Source organism: Clytia hemisphaerica, unplaced genomic scaffold (assembly GCF_902728285.1).
Source record: "Clytia hemisphaerica strain Z4C2 unplaced genomic scaffold, Clytia hemisphaerica genome assembly, whole genome shotgun sequence".
In the NCBI taxonomy this organism is placed as follows: Eukaryota; Metazoa; Cnidaria; class Hydrozoa; order Leptothecata; family Clytiidae; genus Clytia; species Clytia hemisphaerica.
In genome coordinates, this window is record NW_027104412.1 from 71,298 (window position 1) to 93,041 (window position 21,744).

Sequence of the window (21,744 nt, forward strand, 5' to 3'; positions counted from 1 at the left end):
TATCCACATGGTCTCAATCAGCTAATTAGTATTTACAATTCCTATCTCCAATCCAATTTTATTTAGTCCAACCTAATTCGGTAATTTCATATTTCATCATCTATTTCATTGGTGGTCTACCAGTATTATGTTGTTGTTTTTTTCGGTAAAGTTATTAAATTTATTTCATGTTCACCTTAAAATATTGAAAATGACAAACAGGCCTTGCAATACCGGTTTATCTTCTTTTGGCTGCATTGTAATTTTATTACTTCTGGTCGCAGGGACCAGCTATCGTCCCAATTCTGAGTTAATCTTCTAGATATAGAAGGTGCATTCTACTTACCAATTCTACTTTGTTAGCGTAGCCGGTCAGAGCATCTCACTAGTATACATAATGATTTTCTAAATATAAATATTTTTCTAGACTTCTATACTATATAATATTTTCAGCCGAAGAGCCAAATGTAAATTTTGGAGATTGAAATATATCATTAAATATTTCCCGTTTTCCAAAAGGTAATATTTGTTAAAACGGGCTTTCTTCTCCATTTTCAGATATCAAAACGCCTTCAGTACGCCCTGACTGACGCCCGTTTTAGCGCTTAAAGAAAGTCTACTTTATAAGAATCAAATCAATATCTCTTGATTGAAGGCAATATGCCTTTCGGTAATTAGTTCTTACAAAGTAAACAAAGGATGGCAAAAATGATGAGCATATTTATCTTTATTATAAGCATCTACTTTATAAGAATCAAATCAATAACTCTTTATTGAAGGCAATATGCCTTTCAGTAATTAGTCCTTGCAAAGTAAACAAAGGATGGCGAAAAAGATGAGCATATTTATTTTTATTATAAGCATCTACTTTATAAGAATCAAATCAATAACTCTTGATTGAAGGCAATATGCCTTTCGGTAATTAGTGCTTACAAAGTAAACAAAGGATGGCGAAAAAGATGAGCATATTTATTTTTATTATAAGCATGTGCTTTATAAGAATCAAATCAATTTCAGAATTTTTGGCGTTTTCACTGTGATAACATATGAGCGATAACTTCTCTTTTTGAGATGTGAGCGACCGTCTATCCCATGTCATCTCAAAAGTAAAGTTGAAACCAAGCTTTCTTCCTCCAACTTAAACTTTATCGATAAAACGAATTTAAAATCTACACATGCGTAATTTTGCTTACTTAGGGATATTTTGATAGGAATCTCTGCGGGGCATTCTTAGCGACAGCTACTTGCTAGTATATGTCAATAATTACCTTCAATTTTAAGGAAATATTTAGTCGCAATTTTGCGATTCTTGTTATTATTATTATGGGAAATGAAACGACTTATTTCCCATTCAGAACGCCCGTGCGTTGTTTTTCCAAAAATGCCGGATTGAAACTAAAATCTATCGCTAGATTTCAAAAGATGCAGTCCTCAAAAACAAAGGAACCGTTAGATACAATCCGTCCTCATGATTATGCCGTGTTCTAGGCGTGTTTTTGGATGGGAAATAAAAGTGGCTTCACTTTTTCTTGCTTGGGAAAGGTTAGAGATTCCACTCTAGCCCGTCGATCTTTAAATCAATGTCGTTAATCCTCTTAGCCTGATCCATAAGTTAAAAAAGCCCACTCAGTTTTACCTAAAGTTCTGATGGTTGGTTGATTTAGCGCACCTCCAGTCGGGTTCATCTGCCCTTAAGCTTAAGCCTGAAATATTTCGGTTGGACCTGTCAATCCCCGAAAACGAGGGCTGGGCGGTCTGGCGAAATTTTGTAATGTAAAGCTTCCAGATGTTGAAAACTTGTCCGACTTTCACAGCTTTAGCGTGCTGGAAGAAAATTTCTGCATTAGGGCGAAAATAAAAAAAATGTAGTGTTTCCGGAAACCGGCCAGGTGTTGTTGTTGTTTTTTTTGTTTTGTTTTGTTTTGTTTTTTTAATATTTAGCGATTAATTCTATTAGCGACGTATCACATTCCTCAACTCAAACGCCTCATCGAATCAACTACAATAGTTTTTTTCACAATCTTGTTTCAATGCCTATTCCTCAGCCTAAATAAAATCATAACATATTTACGAGATATTATTTATCTAAGAATAGTTAGTTTATTTATTTCTTACTGTCTGCCATAATTTATCTAGGACGACTATCTTGCGAAGAAGCCGTTATCCAGTCTAATTATTACTAATCGAACAAACTTCCAAACGTCATATCTCAGTATTCTGATTCCGAGCATCACTTAGTTTTCCTTATTCCTTCCCGATGAGTCTTTCTTCCCGTATCTGTTCGAGTTGTTAGTTATTTATATATTTTATACACACAGCATATACATTATATAACACTTTTCTTGTAAGAAGAACCAATATTTTTGGAGATCAAGGAAATAATAATGTTTAAAAAAAAATTAATTAAGTAAGGAAACATTCCAGTGTAAACGCGCTCATTGGGTGGTTTCACACTGTTGCTTGAAACTTTTGGTAACAAAAGAGGGTACGATCCTATATTTTGTTTTCTATTTTATGAAATTGGCACGATCGCTTGAAAGTTTCAAGCAAAATTCAAGCAAAAACGATTAAGCTAACGAGTAATTCATTTCGCTTTGTAAACTCAAATTTATTTGCGACTTTATTTACGACCAACATTTATAAGGATAAGTTTGTTTCTTATGCGTGATTTAATAGAAAAACTGTTAATTTGATTTGATAAGATATTCATATTAACACAAAGTTTACTGTGATTAATATTCCGGTTTCACAAAAATATTTTGTTCTTTTCAACTCATCTCACGTTTTGTTGATGAAATCTGAACAGTCATTTGCTCTCGTGCTTTTCAACATTTGAAGCGGATCGAAACCTCCTCCAAGAAACAAAGGCAATTATTACTTTCGTTTGAACGCTTCACGTGAATTCGAGAAAGAAGCAGTAAAAATGGGGAGTTTCTAAACATCGACCAGAAATGGCGACCACGACCAGCGACCACGACCGGCGACCAGATAAATTTGGGTTATCGAGTTTATCTGCTCTCACCACCGTAGAGAATGTTTAAATCAAGTCCTCAGAATACTAAAATTTGACCTTTGAAGTAACCAGTCATTTCCATGACAAAGTGACACTATTTGACACAAAAATATTGACAGGGTCATTAAGTATGATGTTTGTAAGCTTCGTTACACCAAATATTTTACTTATGCTGAATGAGATGCCTTTAGTATGAATAGATAAAACTTGTCAGTAGGAAAAGAATTGGGAAGGCCAGTTTTAGAGATATGAATCTAATCAATTATTCTATTGTCATTATGCTGACAAAATGATTGATATCGACAGAAATAACAATCTGATGATGAAATACAAAGCTTCTCAAACCATTTTCAAAGAAAATTGTGCCACTAATTATTGTGATGCTGATAATACAAAAGGATCGAAATTGACACCATAATCAAGCGTATTTGGCACGTGGCTTTAATTAGATGAGACAGGGGTGAGCTTACTTTTCAATACAGGGTGTCCCTAATTAAAGTATCGAGTTTGAACATGCGATTGAGTAGAAAAGTTTGTGTGTGTTATAGCTAAAATATAAGAACGTTCTCCATCACACAGGCTTATTACAAAAGGTATAAATTAATCGTAATGACAAAGAAAAAAGAGGGAGAGCTTAAAATACAATTTTGTGAACACGCACATAAAACTTTCTACTCATAGTTGTGTTTCGACTCGATACTTTAATTAGGGACACCCTGTATTAAATATATTCAAATGATTAGAGACACTCTACGTTGGAGAAAGAGAAAAAACTCGATAACCCAAATTTATCTGGTCGCTGGTCGTGGTCGCCGGTCGTTGGTCGTCATTTCTGGTCGACGTTTAGAAACTCCCGTAAAAATGCTTTTCTTTTCTAGACTTTCTTTGTTTTATTGACAAAAAAAATTTATGATTATACACGTTAAGCCTATTAGCTTGTAATTTTCAGTGTGAAACCACCCATTCCCCCGCACGAAAATTACAAAAACGTAATTTTTATCAAAAACTAATATTTGGCTTCTATCGAAATTTACATAATCACACTTCATCAAGTCGACGAAAACGTTAAAATGATGAGGATTTGCCTGTTTATGGGTCACAGAAAAAATTAGTTAAACAAAACAGATTGTATTACATTTCTTTTGTTTTTATGTCATGTATTTGATTGACAAAACAAGCCCTTATGTTTTTAATGAATAATCTCATGTATATTGTAATTTAATCAAACCCACCCTTATCAATTTTTCGGTTAGATCATCGAAACGTGTGCATATCATCAAAATCACAAGACAACATTTGATGTGACAAAGAAGGAAGTAGAAAGGAGAAGAAAAGCATACATAACTTTTTTATCGACTTATGGAATTAAGACGGGTAAGTTACGTAAATTCTAAAATCTTTTACTTTTAACCTTTTCGGTTAAGTGTTACGTAAAGGTTTAAAATCTTACGTCATATCGTAATATCAACCCTTCACGTTACAGAAAAAGGCACTTTACTTTTAGGCTTCTAGGGTATTTCCGAAGGACAGGGTGTCCGCTTTTTTTATTTCACATTTCTTGACAGAGTAGATGGACACGATCAGTAAACTTAGGAAATTGGGCATTTGTGTGAGCCATAAGGGCTCCTTTTTCAGACCGTTGAAAGTCCCTCAAGGGATACAAAAGCCATTTTAAAAAGCATAAATTTTGACACGGGTCAGATATTTTCGACAAGTTTTGAACTGATATGTTTTCTCAAAATCTCTACCCTATAGACACCCCTGTCTCACAGCCCCAGTGGAACTTTTTTCCTCAATGGGGATAAAAATTCCTATTTAAATCCCAATGGGGATAGAAATTCTATTATTCAAAGGTAAAAAAATCCAGTGGGGATGGTTTTGGAGTGCAATTTTTAAACATTTAATTTCGAGTGGGGATGAATTATAAGTCAATTTCCCAGTTGGGCTGAAATTCCAGGGTATTTTCCTACCGGAGACGAAATTTTTGCAAGATTTTCCAGTGGGTCTGACACCCCTGTGTCACAGACCCGGTGGATCCCCCACCCCGGTGGAAAAATAAGCCAAAAAATCGTCCCCGGTGGAAAAAATATCCTACAATTTCATTCCCACTGCGAAATTGCTCTATGATTTTATCCCCATTGAAAACTGAATGTAAAAAATTGCACTCCAAAACCATCCCCACTAGAATTCTCGAGCTGGAAACAATAGATTTCCTATCCCCATTGGCATTTTGATAGAAATTTTCATCCCCACTGAGGGAAAAAGTTCTACCGGGGCACTGAGACAGGGGTGTTGTCTGTGACACAGCGGTGTCAATAGTGAAAATACGGGCCTGATAAAATCTGTACGAGGCTTCATTTTGACCTCAAACTTTTTGTTGCTTGAAACTTATGGAATATTTTGTGCTTATATCAACTAAAATCTCAACTTATTTTCAACGTTTTGTGCTATTAGCTCCACGATTAATATATGAATAGGAGATTTTTTATTGAGCACCCTGTATTGTTCAACAAAATCTCATAAACTTTGACGGAAGGTGTCAGTTTTAAGACGGGCAAAACTCCAGATAGTTATTTATGTATTTAAAAGGCACTATTTGTATTTGTGTCTGATTTAAAATGACGGAAATTTATCGTCCAAACCTCAATCTATCATCAATTAGACGAAAATCCCGGTTTTAAAGTGCATCGCATTGTTGAAATGTCAAGAAACACTGGTGCCCCCGGAAAAAAACTTCATCTAAGGAAAAATCCCTATATCTTTCGCAACATCTTTATGATTTGATTCCTTCGGGATTAATTGATTTCTGTTTTCAAATTCACCTTTTTTGAATTGAGACAAATAAGACAAATTCTAAATTTTAACTATTTCACAAGTTAGGTCTCATAAATGAAAGTAGTTTTCTCCTTTCCTGCCAGTGACAATTAGGGCCCACGCTCTATGGCCCTCGATCATAGTATGAATTTTGATCTTGTTAGGGAGATTGCTTTGTGAGTTTGCCCTTATCTATAGATCAAGTCTGGTATTCTACTTTCTTGCTATATAAAAGATCCTCGCAATTTAGTAACCATGGTAGTATATTATCATAGAGACCTGAATCCCATTGATATAATCAAACAATTCCACGTTCGACTTGTATGTAAGCGATCGTTGTTATAAGAACATCAAAAAATAAAAGAACTATCTTCCTTCCAGAACTAGAATCTTGCAAAATTTTATCAGAATATCATCAAGTGATACGTAAAAAAACGTGCGTTGAAATTGCTAAGAATATTATAGTGACAACACAAAGGTATTTTTGACGGGCGATAACCAAGTTAGCTTTTATAAAATAATTTTCTAATACTCAAAAATGCTAATTTGGAATGACAAGTGCTTTACTATGATTCAAGAGCAAATCCATGAGAGCTCGTGATAGTACAACATGTACTAGTCATTGAGAAAACAGCTTGTCACCAACAAAAACACTAAGATAACCATAAGAAAAATATTCACATGGTTTTTGATTTGTGTTGTTGTAATGCTTGAAGGGGGTGCTCTCTATTGCGTTAGGGGTCAAGAAAATATAATCATTATTAGAATATTGAATCTACTACTAGTACTGTAAAAAAACAATTTGTAAATTTTTTTAAAGCATGGGTGTTTGAGAATGATGGTAAAAGCTTAGACACGGAAAAGCCAGATTTTCTTTTCGCTTAACCTTGTTAATGGTTTTATGTAAGGTTGACTTGAAAAGGAAACTTTCTTTCATTTTTTTATTTTTGACATGGTGATGTGATAAAGCATCCTTTGAATTAAGCTTGGTGTTCACTTCACAAATGGGAAGGAATTTGACGATATTTCTTTTTGGCATTTTTATTTGCATCCTTCATCTTTAGGGGTTAATTTTCTGCGTTAACAAGATGTTTGTTTTTCGCTTTTTATGGTTTGATTGAAGGATAATTGTTCTTTCTCTAGTTTGATAGTGCCCAAAATCTAAAAAATTAAGGATTTATTAAAAATGTTTATCAATGATCTTATCGAACGCATGGAATGTCATCGAGTATTCTTCAAAGGTTCTGGAAACTTTACCAATAATTTCGGATCGTTTATTAACAATCGCATGTATATTTTTACTCCTGTGTGTCAAAAAGTCCGTGTTCTTCGACACGTTGCTCGAGTTGCTCAGGCACGTCTTTGTACGTTATCTTCTCTTTTCTTCGGTAACTCCGTAAGTTGGTCTAATGTCGACACCCCTCTTCTAATTTCGACATCCTTCTTTACAAATAGGAATAATAGGAAGGTCGGGATTGCTGATGGAAACTATTTTCCCTTGCTTAGCTTTCAGATTGAAAAAATCTTTTGTCTATAAGTGATCCCGACCTTCTGATCATTCCTATCTTTAAAGGAGGGTGTCGAAATTAGAAGAGGGATGTTGACATTAGACCAACTTACGGTATGTGAAAAAGAACTTTCAGTTACCTTAACGGACAACGAGTGTATGTGAGGGTGGATGCCGCTATTATTGCAGTGGCTGAAACACTTATTACACTGGCTAAAAAGAGTATGCCATTCGGTGCAAAATTTCTAATATTTGTTATCACAGCTTGTATTTCATTAAAAAGTTCAAACTGCAACAATCACCCTTTCATCTGTATCCTTATCTTCATATCTGTCTTCAAAAGCTACCTTATGACGTATGCATACCAGCGCTTTTGAAATTCCCTTTTTGATCAAAACTAATCTTGTGAGCGCTTAAAAAATTATTTATTTACTTGAAAATCCCCAAAAAGAATGTCATTGTTTTCTGGTTCTTGTCTCACAACTTTCGTTTTTCGTCTTTTTTGCAAATATTTGTCTTACAATATTTTTGAATCAAAGGGCCAAAATCTACATTTACCGAAATAAATCGTCAATGTACAAAATTCCTTTCTACCATTGTAGGCGCTATTTAAACAAACATGATAACCAAAGTGTAAAAGGGAAGTAAGAGGAGGCCTTGGAGACGCTTTGTAGAGACATTAGAGACAATTGACTTTCAAAGTTCAAATATTTAGACGGTTTAGCAATCATTGACCGTTGAAAATTCAAGTGCCGTCATCTGAGTTAAAAAAAAAACATTTTTATGTGATTTCAGCGAAAAAAAATATTCTTTGAGTGAAAATACGCACAATATCTTTCAAATTTGCGTACAGTAAAGTTGAAGCAACGAAATGAGTTTTGTTTCAATTTGTTTTTGATGATGTCTTCACTACTACTTGAAGGAAAGATTGAGGAACTAGAAAATTTTACATTAAATGCTACGGGTGATTCAACTATGGTTGGAAATGTATGTTTGCAAATGGCCACTGATTTCACTACCAAATACCAGGTGAGCTCATAATTTATTTTGATTTCATTAATTCAGGTTTGATTTTAAATATATGGCCTGTAACAACCCATAAAAAACAGTCCTCTAAAATCAAATTCAAAATACTCAAATTTGGGTCCACCAGTGAGGTTTCTTCTGTGTATATAAACTGTTGACCATTGCAGACTTTTTCATCATAATAGGGAGTTTTTTCCATCTGGTAGAACCTTTGGTTTAGCTCCTTTAGCTTTATATATTTTTTTTTAAACTCGACTAGCTAAGATGTATTCGGAAAGTCTTTGAAGCTCCTATTTTCTCCAAAGTTATAAATTAAACTCAGAGACTTTAATCTCTTCGGTAATTGGTGTGGTCTTTTGTTCCGTGTTAATTCGCTAGGCTTTGTTTTTTGGTGATACCGTATTTAATCGATCATAGTGCAAAGGTTTAGCATTCGGCTACGGTGTGCAAGATTTCAATCCCTGACTGGGTCATACCAAAGACTTTGTAATTGGTTTAAAATACTACTTGAGGCGTCTCTGCTTAAAGTTAAAGTTAAAATAAAGATGAAGGGTAAGTTGGACATTCCGGAAATCTAAGCAGTTGCAGACTTACTTAATTAATCTACTAAATAGTGCGTATAACACGGTGATCTTTGGACACTAATTCAAATCTAAAATTTCACTGTGAAATGAAATACTTTACGTTCTTAATCGATGAGTCAATACAATCTGTAAACAAAAGCGTCTCTGAGAAAATATACCAAGTCTGCAGTAAACGCTTTTTTTAATAAAAATACGCTTTATAAGAATGTCCATATGATGAAAATGGCAAAAAAATTGAGAATATCACCATCATGCAATTTTGCTACTGAAGCTAAGGATGCCATTATTAGGGCATTTTTAATTACAAATTGTCAATTACCCCAAGTAAGGCTCACTCCTTTCACAAAAATGCCATTTTATGCTTGAGATGCATGTACTAAATGTTAAATCTAGTCTGAATTAGGATTCTAACCTAAGAATGCTGTAACAATATTTTAGGATGATTTTCCCAAAAAAGTTAAGAATATCCATGATGAAATGGATTTTACACCATTCTTATAAAAAAGCGTGTAATAACCACAAGAAAAAGTGGACAACTTGAAACTTTTTTTGTTTTTGATGCAATAGTTATGTAGTTATTTTTTTGTCATTATGAACCTCCTGGTACTTAAAGTCCAGTGAATGTTTTAGGGTGTGTTTCTATGGAACCCCCGAAGAAGGATGAGAAGTTATTGATAAAATTTTTTTTTGACGAATAAGATTACTAGAATTAGATCACGTGATGCGAAATAAAACCTTTCATTAAACCTTTCCAGTCGACCCACTTGCCCACATCCATTTAGACAGTCCCTTGTTAAAAGATCGACATATTTTTAAATACTACAACACAAATTTTAAGGGCAATGCTGAATCAACAGTTTGGAATATTTGGTCTTAACCCTTTGCGTACCGCTGTCGGCAAATGCCGACAAGAGCATTTTCGATTTCTTTGCCGGTGTCGTCATTTGCTGACAAGAGAGATCTCGACCTATTTGCCGGAGGTTTTTTTAAGTTTATTGAAAGTTCGATTTTGAACTAGATTTTATTAAATAGCATAGATGAATACACGCTTTTTTTTTATAAGAATACACTTTATAAGAATGTCCATGATGAAAATGGCCAAAAAATTAAGAATATGCTAAGAATATCACCATCATAGAATTTTGCTACTCAAGCTAAGAATGCCATTTTTAGAGCATTTTCAATTATAAATTGTCAATTACCCCCAAGTAAGGCTCACCTCTTTCACAAAAATGCAATCTTATGCTTGAGACTATGTATTAAATGTTAAATCTAGTCTGAATTAGGATCCTAACCTAAGAATGCTGTAAGAATATTTTAGGATGATTTTCCCAAAAAAGTTAAGAATATCCATGATTAAATGGATTTACACCATTCTTATAAAAAAAAAAGCGTGTAATTAAAATATATTTCAAAGATGTTTTTCATAATTATAAATTTTTTAACTCAAAGTATATTCTTATGATATTTCTGATATCTTTCAGAAAATAAAGCTAAATGTGATGGCAAATAGGTCAAACATTCATTTTTTTTTTCAGTGGCAAATAGAAAATACGAACGGCAGTAAAAAATTGGACCCTCTGATTATTATTTTGTATCACTGACAGTCTAATGTTTAAACAAAAACCCTTTTACGGGTGCAAGCTTGGGGTTAATTTTGAGTGTAATTTTAAATTATTCAATAAAAATGTTTGCAAATTCACGTTTCATTAAAATTAAAGAAGCTCGACTTTTGGGTCTTGTTTAAACCCTGAAAATGCGAAAATTGGACCAAATCCCTCTTATACTAGGGGTATCTAGGGGGTTTTCATAAAACTTGAATGTTGTTTTTGTATTCTACATGAAAAATTGGACAAAAGTGGAAAGTTTCATCGAAATTTGATAAACTTGATTTTTGGGTCATTTTTTGCCCCAAAAGCCCGGAATTGGGCCCAAAACCCCCAATTTTACCCCCTATAAGACCCAAATAAACAAAAAAACAATATTGCCATTCAGTTCTACACCATTTAATTGTGTTATATTCGTAGTTTCATTAGAATTGGACGACATCGACTTTTTTTGCATTTTTGCCCTGGGGACACTCATCGGGGACGCAAAGTCTTAAAGGGTTAAGCTGCTGGTTTATTAAATTATGTTTGAGTAACTAACTTAGCCAAGACAAGTAAGATGTAGACGTGAGGAGACAAAAAGCTTCACAACGATGAGGTGGATTACATTAACACAAACATACATGTTTTCTTACTTAATCTTTGCAATGATGCTTATTATTGGATTAATGTGCTATATATAGGTATATATAGGGATGTATATCTATAGAGGTCTGCAATTCAGACTAAATGAAACCTAGTTTTGTTTTGTACTTACTTTAATTAGGACTAAGTAATTGGGTTATAGACCACGATGACTTTCCACGCTTTTAATTTCGATATTATACTTCCCCAAGTATAAAGATAGATCAAACTAGCTTGAATTATTTTCAAAATGCGACATTTATGATTTATTTCAAGATCCATAATGAAATGATTAATGGTTATGGCTTCGAAGATCTGTTTACTGGTTGTTATGTCTGTATTTAGAAAAGCATCTGATTAAAAAGGTTAACCCACTCCTGAGGCTCTCTACAATGACGACCTTGTCTATTTTGATGAATAATAAGGTTAAAAAATTAATGATTGAAAATGTTTGGACCGTGCAATAAATAACGCGGTATCCATGTCCACATCCATGTCTCAAAGCCCACAGTGGGATGAAATTCCTATCATCGAAATCCCAAGGAGGTTAGAAATTCTATTGTTCCTAGATCCTAGGTTAAAGAAATCCACTGGGATTGTGTTTTTGACTTGGATTCCATTGGATTTGGATTTTCATGAGAAAGAAAGTCAATTTTTCAGTGGGTCTGAAATTGTAGGGTATTTTTCCTACCGTGCACGAAATATTGGCCAAATTTTCTAGTGGGGCGGGGTTCCACCGGAGCTGTGACACAGGACTGTAATGATGATCTCCAACATCATGCAACATCTCGATTAATCGTTAACGATTATTCTTTGATAAAAATAACATTCTCAAATTAGCCCTTCAAAACCACTGAAAAGCTATTTTGGATAATCTGCTACTGATTACAACTCATCCTGGAGTGCTTTCAAAATTATATCTTTTTTTATTCTTTCAAGTTTTTTCTTCCAAGTGATTTTTGACGTGAACGGGGTGGGATACTTATAACTTATATTCAAGAAGTAAAGGGAAAATAACAGTCTAGGACGCCTGAACTGAAAAAAGAACTGTTGGCTCACTCGGGCTCAATCTCGTACCCAGAGCCTCTTGCACCACTATTAGATTTTACTGATGGGCCTGATATACAAACTTTCGTGAGCAATATCAGAATAAAACAAGCGAGCTAAAGGGACTGGTTTCGAGTTTACTTTTTGCTTAAACTCAGCTGGTTACATTTTTCATGATTTCAGGGCTGAAAGTTAAAATTTTCTTAAACGCTTTTAACATGCTTACTTTCTTCACCTATTATGACTAAATACAGGCATGAGATCAGCATTTTTAAATCACAGGCCAATTTGAGCCTCATTCTGTTATAAAATTGTTCCATAAAACAAGCGTGTGTTCTTAGACCATTCTAAGCTGCTCTCTTATTCTTCCAGATAATGTTTCTAGACCCTGTGAAATCTTTCAGTTCTTACTATGTTCTTAGATTTTCAGTATACTTTTTGTAACCTCGATGTCTCGCTTAGGGAGCTTAGTTTATTCCCCAAGATTCCAAGATTCTGGTTGGATTTGCATTTTTCTTACTAAAAAAGTATGACAATTTTCCAAATGGCTATTGAATGTGCTTAGATATGTTTTGCTTGACCCTAAGCATTTAAATTTTCGAAATGAGCGCTTAACGGCTTATTCTGACGGTTATCAGATTTAAAAAATGTGTAGGACATTATAAGTACTGTTATTCATTAATCTTCTTATTCAATTACAGAAAACTTATAGAGGTATCAAGATAGGGTATAGAAATAATTAGTCGTCGTGTCAAAGGCATTGGTTGCTAATATACACACTTAGAAAAATTCTCAACATTTTTTTCGTCGTTTCGTCTAAGAGAAAAAAGTACAAGCTTCGATAAAAGCTTACTTGTATAAACCCTCGAGTGACTGTAGCATGAAAGTAGAGAATCCAGCTACGGTGCGCAAGATTGTGGGTTCGATCCCCAGCCGGGTCATACCCCGGGGGGAGGGGTACTTAGGCAAAATGGGTGCCGGGTATGTGCGAGCCATAAGGGTACCTTTTCTCATTCCTCAAAAGTCTCTCAAAGGGGTAATTCAAAAGTTAGTCTCTGAAAGGGTCCCAAAATCACAAAATTCAAAAATTTCTCTCTCAAAGGGTCACGATTTCCAAGAATTTTGACCAAAATTTGGTGAAAATCAAACCAAAATTTGGAAAAAATGGACCAAAATTTTGGAAAAAGTCTCTCAAAGGGTCCCAAAATCACCAAAATTTTGTCTCTCAAAGGGTCGATTTTCGATTTTCGGCTCGGACATACCCGTCACCTCGCAAACCTAGTACCCCCCCCCCCCGGGGGTCATACCAATGATTCCCAAAAATAATACTTAATGCCTATCTGCTTGATGCCCAGCAATTAAAGAGACGGATCAAAGGTAAGTGGGGGAAATCCAGGGAAAGGAGTGGCGCCCCTCCCCTACCTACCTTCGGGTAGACAGCTATAGAAAAGGGAGCCTTTGGGTCGCCCTCGACTGTGGTCGCAAACTTTCCTACTTATAAACCCTCAATACTCCCATAACCATAGTGAGAATTTCCAAGGTATTTTATTTCCCACCTACTTGACTACTACGTTTATTAATGCGTATATCAATGTCATAATAGGATAATTGTATAGGGTATACCTACGTCTGGGCTTATGGGGGTTCATTATATCATCAAAGATTTTGTTGAATACTTTGATAATTGTGAGTGTCCAATTAGAACAATGTTTCTAACTCTTAATGAGTTTTAATAATGATTATTATTAGAAAAATGGGGGAGTTTAGTATGTACTTAGCTGTGCGCGATTAATTTGTCTTTGCTCATGATTTGTGTATTTCTGCCATAGTAACCATGTGTTTAAATGGATTTACATGGGAGAAAATCTATGGCGACCACGTATGTGCCATTCGAACTTTAGTAAACCTACTCATCACTCCCTCTTTTAGAACTCAAACCCACCTAAGACCATGTTTAGACGTTACGGTTTTGTATGGTTTACATTACGGATCGAGAGTGTTTATATTGGTTCCAGAACGTTTCGGAGTGAGAAAAGGGAGCTGTTACGTTTCGATAAAAAAAAAGGAATGCCTTAATTATTCTAAGTTCGAGGTCTAGAGATAGAAAAACTTGATATGTTAAGGAAAACGAAAACTGCGAAGCACTTTAGAAGAAGTCGGAAGTGATACGTTGAAATAATAAGCTGCAAGAAGACCTCAAGCAGGATTTTACCACGCGGATACTAAAAAGGTTCTATGTCACGACCTCAACATTCGGGAAAAGATTATGGTTACGGTTTGAAGTCTAAGTTTCTTACTTAATGAGAACTTATTCATTAACTCGTTGAATGTCATCGCACTTCATAACTTTAAGTTTTTAAACATTTTTTTTCCAACGCCAATATTCCTTGACTAAAGCAATTAGTACCCGAGACATGGAGAATTGCCAACATTACCGCTTAATTAGAAAGCTTGTTTGGTTTCGGATACGAAATTCAATGATGTTTGAATATTACTTCTGAGAAAAGATTGTGTTTCGTAATAATCAAACCACATAAATTTATAGGATTTTTTCTGTATTTCAGTTTTGGATTTTTATCTAATCTTGGTTTGGAAATCAAATCAGAGAAGCTTCCTCCTAGTCAGAACCTGCTCTAAAATTGAATTCAAGGCTGAAAAATTGATATGCTGTTTATAAACCGCCTTTCGCAAATAATGTATGATAATGATTTTAAGTTGGTATTTCAGAGTCTTCTTTTTAATCGAAATATCAAATTCCAAGAATTCAAAGTTTCGACTGCGGATTTTTTTAAGGACAAATGAGAAATCTTTATTAATTTTTTGACGTTTATTTGAATCAACAGTGTGTACAGCCATACTGTCTGTCAAAACGTGACAAAGCGATTTTTGAACTGGTTTTATGAGTCAAAGAGATAGGAAAATCCCGCGTTGGTAGGAAATGTGAGCTTACAATTGATATGACGTCATCAAAAACAATTTACTGTTTTACAGCTCATTTTGCCGGAGATATTGACGGAGAGTATTAACTCCTGCATAAGAAAAATAGTTAAAACGATAGCTCTCCCTCTTATACTTTGAACCCTCAAAGTTTGCTTCTGCACGTGCAAGAGACACAAAAATTCTTGTTTGTAAGTTTATCTGTCTCTGTTGATATAAGGTCACCTCTCAAAAACACGACTCATTTCTGACACGTTCTTGTTATATTTTGTTAAGTCTCTTTAAATTATACGATTTGTATCAGGTATTGCAACATACATTTTAGTTCTTTGAACCTCAAAATCAGAACGTATCTTGTTGATTAAACTTTTTTTTATTTGCCACGCCCTTTTACAAAAGTTTCTCTATGCTAAAATTATTCAACGATAGAGCCTCCCTCGAACACAGTGCTTGCCTGATCTCGTACACTTTACACCTTTTCGACCGTAGTCGCGCGGTCCGAGGCGCGGTCAGACGCGTGCTACTTTATTATTCAATTCACCACCCTAAACTCGGCCTAATCCTTTTTTAAACTTTTTACCATCGTCTTTAGGCGTGAAAAAAAGACTGCGACGCGTTTCAGGGTGGTAAAACGGACAAGAAAATGCCCGTGCGGCAGTTGGCGGCTACGGTCGAAAAGGTGCATTGATGACGCTGATAGATACGTTGACGGGGATATAAGATATAAATGATTAACGATTCCTTGAATTTAAGGGCACTGGCCTCTTTACGTCGCAGAATCCTTTATCGGCCCTGGCTCTTGAGGGTGTAATACGTCATTGACATCGCATAACTGACATATCTCAAAAAAGGCTTGCTTAATGCGCTCATATCAAATCTACGCCGTAGATCAATAAACCTAGATAATACGCAATTCTTTACCGTGGGATTACACTATAGCATGGGATTATGGGTATTCTAATATTTGCAAAAGTGACATCACGTTCAAATCTCCAAATCTGTTTTCTAGCCTGCCCCCTTTTCTTTTTTAATCTGCTACAGGAAAATTCACATTTTGCCAGAATGCTTCGTTACCTTCATCCATCACTGACCTGACTATGACTTTCTGATACTTTAAAATTTTCATCTTTTATTTACTTTCAACATTTCAATTTTACTTTTTCTCAGCCTTTAATTCCACTTTAAACCCTATTTCATATCCGAAACAAGATTTCTCACTTATTATTAATCACTACTGAAAATGTAACTCTTTGAGTTAGCTGTTTCTTGGTGGGAGAAAGATGGAACCCTGTCTGAGTGAAAACTTGTAAGATGTTTTTTAGCTTTTGGGATGAATCAATAATGTGGTTATACGGTCTCCTGTTTTTTTAATGGTGTAGATTTCAAATTAAACGAATTGGCCAACAGGAACAGAATTTTTGCTACCAGGGAAGATTATTTAATCAGACCGTTTTAGTGGATGAAGTTGAGTCTTAAACACTTGGAAGTAGTGTCTTTGGACAAGTGTTACCCAATGGTAGCATTACTCGATATTGGTGAAAATATTCCAAAGGAAAATTTCATTGAATTACTAATTGTCCCACATTGAGTAGTGCTACCATAAGGGTACCAACCGTCTAAAATATCATCTCTTAGATGGCCTGCTAAAGCTTGGTCATCTAAAGGTCAGTTGGTACTAGAAAAGAGGAATGAGTATCGAGGTGTAAATACGTAACAAAATTGTGAACAAGTCTTCTTCATCTAAGATCTCAAATAGTTTTCATGGTTACCTTTAATTCTGACTGGAGGCATACCCGAGGCATATACTAAATAGAAAGTCAATTCCTCTTCAATGTCCACATATGACGGTCATTTTATATCACACGTTAAATTTAGGGGTGAGAAGGATATTCATCTAAATAAGATCTTAATAACCATAGTTACCATAATTTTATTTTCATTGAACATGCTGAATAAACTGTCTTCACAGTTTGGTTTTTGAATCTTAGCGTAAAACTTAAGGTTTGGAAGCATCGAGCCAGCATTATTCTCACTAAGGATTTCAAAACTACATGTACATGCCCGAAAGGTATCAAGAGTATTACCCAAAATGTCAATATTTAAATTTTAGTACGATGATCTACTTTACGTGACATATTTGTCATTAACATATGGGTCAATTTTGTATTTTTTCCTCGCATAGCATTACAATACTGTACAAACATGCAAACAAATAAACAAGTACGCTGGCTCTCACTCTACCATCCGTAATTTTGTTTACTTTTGGATAGAGTATACCACTTGCTGGATTAGTAAACGTGTGTCCTTTTGCGTCATCAGAAAATAAGCCTGTCAGGCTTGGGATTTGGCTTTCCTGCTGGAAATAGTGTATCATTACTAGCTGACATACCTTTTGGTAAATTCCTAGAAACACTGTGGCCACTACTTTATCATTCTTTGTGAAATAGATAGATAGAGTCAGGTAGCTCCGTAACCTAGGACTTTTAGCAATACAGTCTTTTAATTGTTTTCAGGGGGTCCCCGACACGATCACCTTTATGAACTGAACAGAACGTTAGAAGAAGTGAGGGGTTCGAACCGTTTCTAGCACTGAAGACAAAACACTCAGCAATTGCTTCAAAAAAGGAAACAAGGAAACAAGCAAACAAGAAAAATTCATGTGAACTTTGCAAAATCTGAATATAAAATTTGGCTGAAATTCTCAGACAAGTAAATAATAAATGTTCTGAATATAAAATTTGGCTGAAATTCTCAGAAACATAATTTCCTTATATTATAAAATAATTTGCATTGGCACATACAGATTTGAATTTTTCGTATATCATTTCCTTCTTCAAAACATACATTAAAATCCTATAATTACCCTGTTAATGACAAGTCATTAAGAAGTTACCAGATAATCCTGTTCACCAATTTATTTACACCAATTATTAATATAGCCAGTACCCAACTCTCAATCCTATCATAAGAAAGGTTAAGAGTCAATGGATAGTTCAGTGCACGCTTGACTGTGACATACTGGTTACCACATACCGTACATTCCTTTTACCACATTCCTCAGCTTCATTCATTATTGCGTATGAAAACTGAAAACTACTAAAACCTGCAACATGTCATTAACAGGAGTTGGTATGTGTCATCGTTAATGATTCTCTATCCAATAATAATCTCGATTGTTGATAAGAAAGAGAATTGTTTTCTGTTAGAGTATTTTTAGGCTCTTCAATCGTGTTAAGGGTACGTTTATGTTGAGTTTTGTACGTAATTTTCGCTTGTTGTTATTTGTTGGTATCTTTTTACATGGCTGTTTTGGATAGTATCATAGAAGGTTCGTTGATGTCAGAATGTCATGGAAGAAATAAAACACATCAGGTATTCATTCGTACTTCTAACTACAGAATTATGTGTTTGCATATGCGATTCAATGTTGTGTACACGTCCTTTTATAAGAGCAGTCAAAATTTTTAAAAAGTTCAGGTTCTTAACCTAACGAGTATTAAGCCTAAAAATGTTCTTAAAATATTCTTATTTGCATTTGATTTGTCGCAGTATTATGATTGTGCTTTTTCTTAAGAGATTGGTTTTAATTTAAAGCCTTAAAATGGTATTTAACTTGTTCTTAATATTTTGGCCAACAAAGCCTTATGTATCCTTACTGTATATAGTTTGTTCTAAAAAAATTTGTATCTGTTCAGTGCTGCTAAATTTTCTTGTCTAACTTAAAGCCGTGAGAAGGTATCGGGTATGTGCGGGCCAGTGGACTGCCAAAACTGATCCTTAGAGAGACTAAATATTTGCGATCCTTAAGGGAAGATTGTCTGCCCTTTTTGTAGTTCCAGTACCTTCAGAGAGACTTGAGAAGTTTGAGAAACCACTTGTTTACTGATAACCCGTACTTGGGCAAAAAGGGGTACGAGGATGTGCCGCTGGTCGCAGAGTACCTTTTTTCAATTCCATGAGTCTCAGGTAGTGTCGCAAAAACACCAAAATTGGGAGTGCCCTTGGGAGAATATGGGACAAAAATAGGAAATTTTTGAGGAAATTTTGGAATTTCGGTTTCATTCAGAGTCACTTTTTTCAAAAAAACAAGTCTTACGTAGGGTCCATTTTTCGAACTTCAGCGGCACAGCCTCGTCGGTCGGCAAGGGTAGTACCCTCCCTCAGGGACTGCTATTAAAGTTTTCAACCCGGCAGAGTCATCGACATTCATTGAGTAGATTGAGGTTGAAATTAGCACTGTTGTTTTTCCTCCAAACGAAAGGCGGCAGTTCCAAATCAGATCATTTGAAAAGCGTCCCAGGATTTTTATCGATAAGAAAGTACGTGAGAAAGGAGATCGTCCTGACAGAAGCGAAAGTTAAGTCAATACATTCAAGTTTAAAATTGAACTACGACTCACAATATTTCAGATATCAAATTAGCAATCGAAGTAGTGATTACATACGAAATTCATAACATTATCTAATTTCTGACACCTGTCAAGAAATATGACAAGAAAATATATCCTTCAAATAAATATTGCATCTCACAAGTCACGTAAGATTTATGATATGAATGAACCAGTGCAGTATATTTGATATTATAACTGCTCAAGACTGAGAACAGTTATGGTGGACACATCCCCTTCTCACAGACCCGGTAGAATTTTTTCGGCCACAGTGGAGATAGAAATAACAGACTGAATCTCATATTCTTTTATAGGTGGGGATTTAAATTCCTTTGTTTTCAAGTCAGAACACCATATTTTGCAGTGAAGATTGGTTTATTTGATTATTTTCAGTGAGAACAAAAATTGGAGTATAATTTTCCACCGGGGACGATATTTTGGCAAATTTTTCCAGTGGGAAAGGGTTCCAGTGGGTCTGTGAGAAGGGGATGTGTGAACAATTACATCCGCGATAAAACGTTTTCCATTACAGATAGATTTCCGTCTGAGCGAAGTATATAAAGAGAAACTTTTCCGTCTCAAAATTCTGCATGATTCACAAAGCTTTCAAGAATATATGCTAATTTGCTGTGAAAACCATTTTCCCGTCTAAGACAAAAAACCTTGTTTTTGACCACTGTTAGAATACTTTGATAGTAGGCGAAAAGTGTGGGTCCATTGGCGATAACAAGTAAGATTCTTATCATGTTCTGACATGTTCTCTTTTTTTTATACCTCTACGTAAATGACACGTTTAACCCCCGAAATAGTCTAGAAACATAAATTAGATCAGTTTAGCTTTGTATGTTTCGAAAGGTTTGATAATGATAAAAATACTAATTGAATTAATATTGCATGTACAGGCTAATCAAAAACGATCAATGATTACTTTCCTGTGCAAATTCTTAGCTAAGTTATGGTGGAAAGCACGTCATATTATCTGCTAATTGGTCTCCTCCAACTAAGACGGGACATATTGTCGGGGGTAATACCTACTCAATTATCTAATGTTCCGATAATAGACCATTAGATAAGCCTAAACAATTCGTTTAAAGTAAACAAAGGTGATGTTATCATACGAAAAAATATGTAAAATAGGCGGTAAATGGGCGGTAGACGGAAAAAGTGGTGGAAGAGCTTAAAGAACATACTGTGCCAAACATCTCCGTGACTGTTTACTCCACCCTGGGCTAACTTCCGTTTTCAAATTTATCCTGCCTCCTAAACTATTCCCTTTCTAATGAACTTGTATTGACGATAGGATCGTCTAAAGTACCAATTAATAGAAAGATTTTTATCGATTTTAAACGAATATATTTATGTCTCGCTATTTCGATTTTCAAGCTACCAAGAGTTTTCTTTTCGGATATCGCCGTTGACAAATCAAAAGGTCCAATCTCAAAATTATTGCCTGAGAAAACTAAGAATTTTTCTATTTGTCTGAGCCTAAATTTTGAGATTAAGCCTAATTCATGTAGATGGAACCCTCTTCACTATGCAAAATGGGCCAATCTCAAATTTAGCTAGACAGAAAAACTCTTAGCTTTCCCAGATACTAATTTTGTGATTTGCCCTTTTGATTTTTCAACGGCGATTAAGCTTTTTGAGCTTTTCTTGGAATTACTGAACTAATAACTAAAAAGTTTTGACAGTAGAACGATAAAAGATATATAAGTATCTCCATAATAAATGCTCATTAGCCTACACCCATTTTCTACGTCACATTCCACTCTTTTGTTTTAATGCAATTTGCAAGTGATATATAATCATTCAATACGTCAATGGCGTAATTGCAGTTCTGGCTACGCATCACTTAAGACCCGGAAAATCCATAGTTTTTATTGGTTGACGTACGTATGATCACGCTAAAGTTCTTTTTTGGTGATGACGAAGTGTCTTTTTTTAGTACAGTTGATTCTTTCTAAGTCGATCTGTCGATCTTCAAGGGACCAAAAGTTTTCTTTGAATTAGAGAAAGATTCGAATTAAAGAGAGCATTTGACGAGGCTGAGAATTAATTCGAATTATAGAAAGATTCGAATTCGAATAAGCGAGAGCTCACTGTAAGAGTTTTTTCATTTGTTTGAGTGAGCAGATTAGTGTATCTTGCCTTTACGGTGTCCTCTGGTACCTCTAAGTAAACGGTAATAAATTTTGAAATTTTCTTAATTAGGTCTGCTA

General features: G+C 34.9%; 1 protein-coding gene across 2 annotated transcripts in view; it reads left to right on the forward strand.

Moving 5' to 3' along the window:
• Positions 1-4,312: 4,312 nt before the first annotated feature.
• Positions 4,313-21,744, forward strand: part of LOC136820233 (uncharacterized) — a 47,740-nt gene continuing 30,308 nt past the window's right edge. Inside the window, exon 1 of one of the 2 annotated variants that reach the window (XM_067076425.1) lies at positions 4,313-4,366. In XM_067076425.1, coding sequence (XP_066932526.1) covers positions 4,352-4,366 — 15 coding nt within the window. In that variant the 5' untranslated portion in view covers positions 4,313-4,351. Of the gene's footprint in view, positions 4,367-18,259; positions 18,511-21,744 lie in introns of those variants that run through there. The other variant, XM_067076421.1, reaches the window with a different exon arrangement.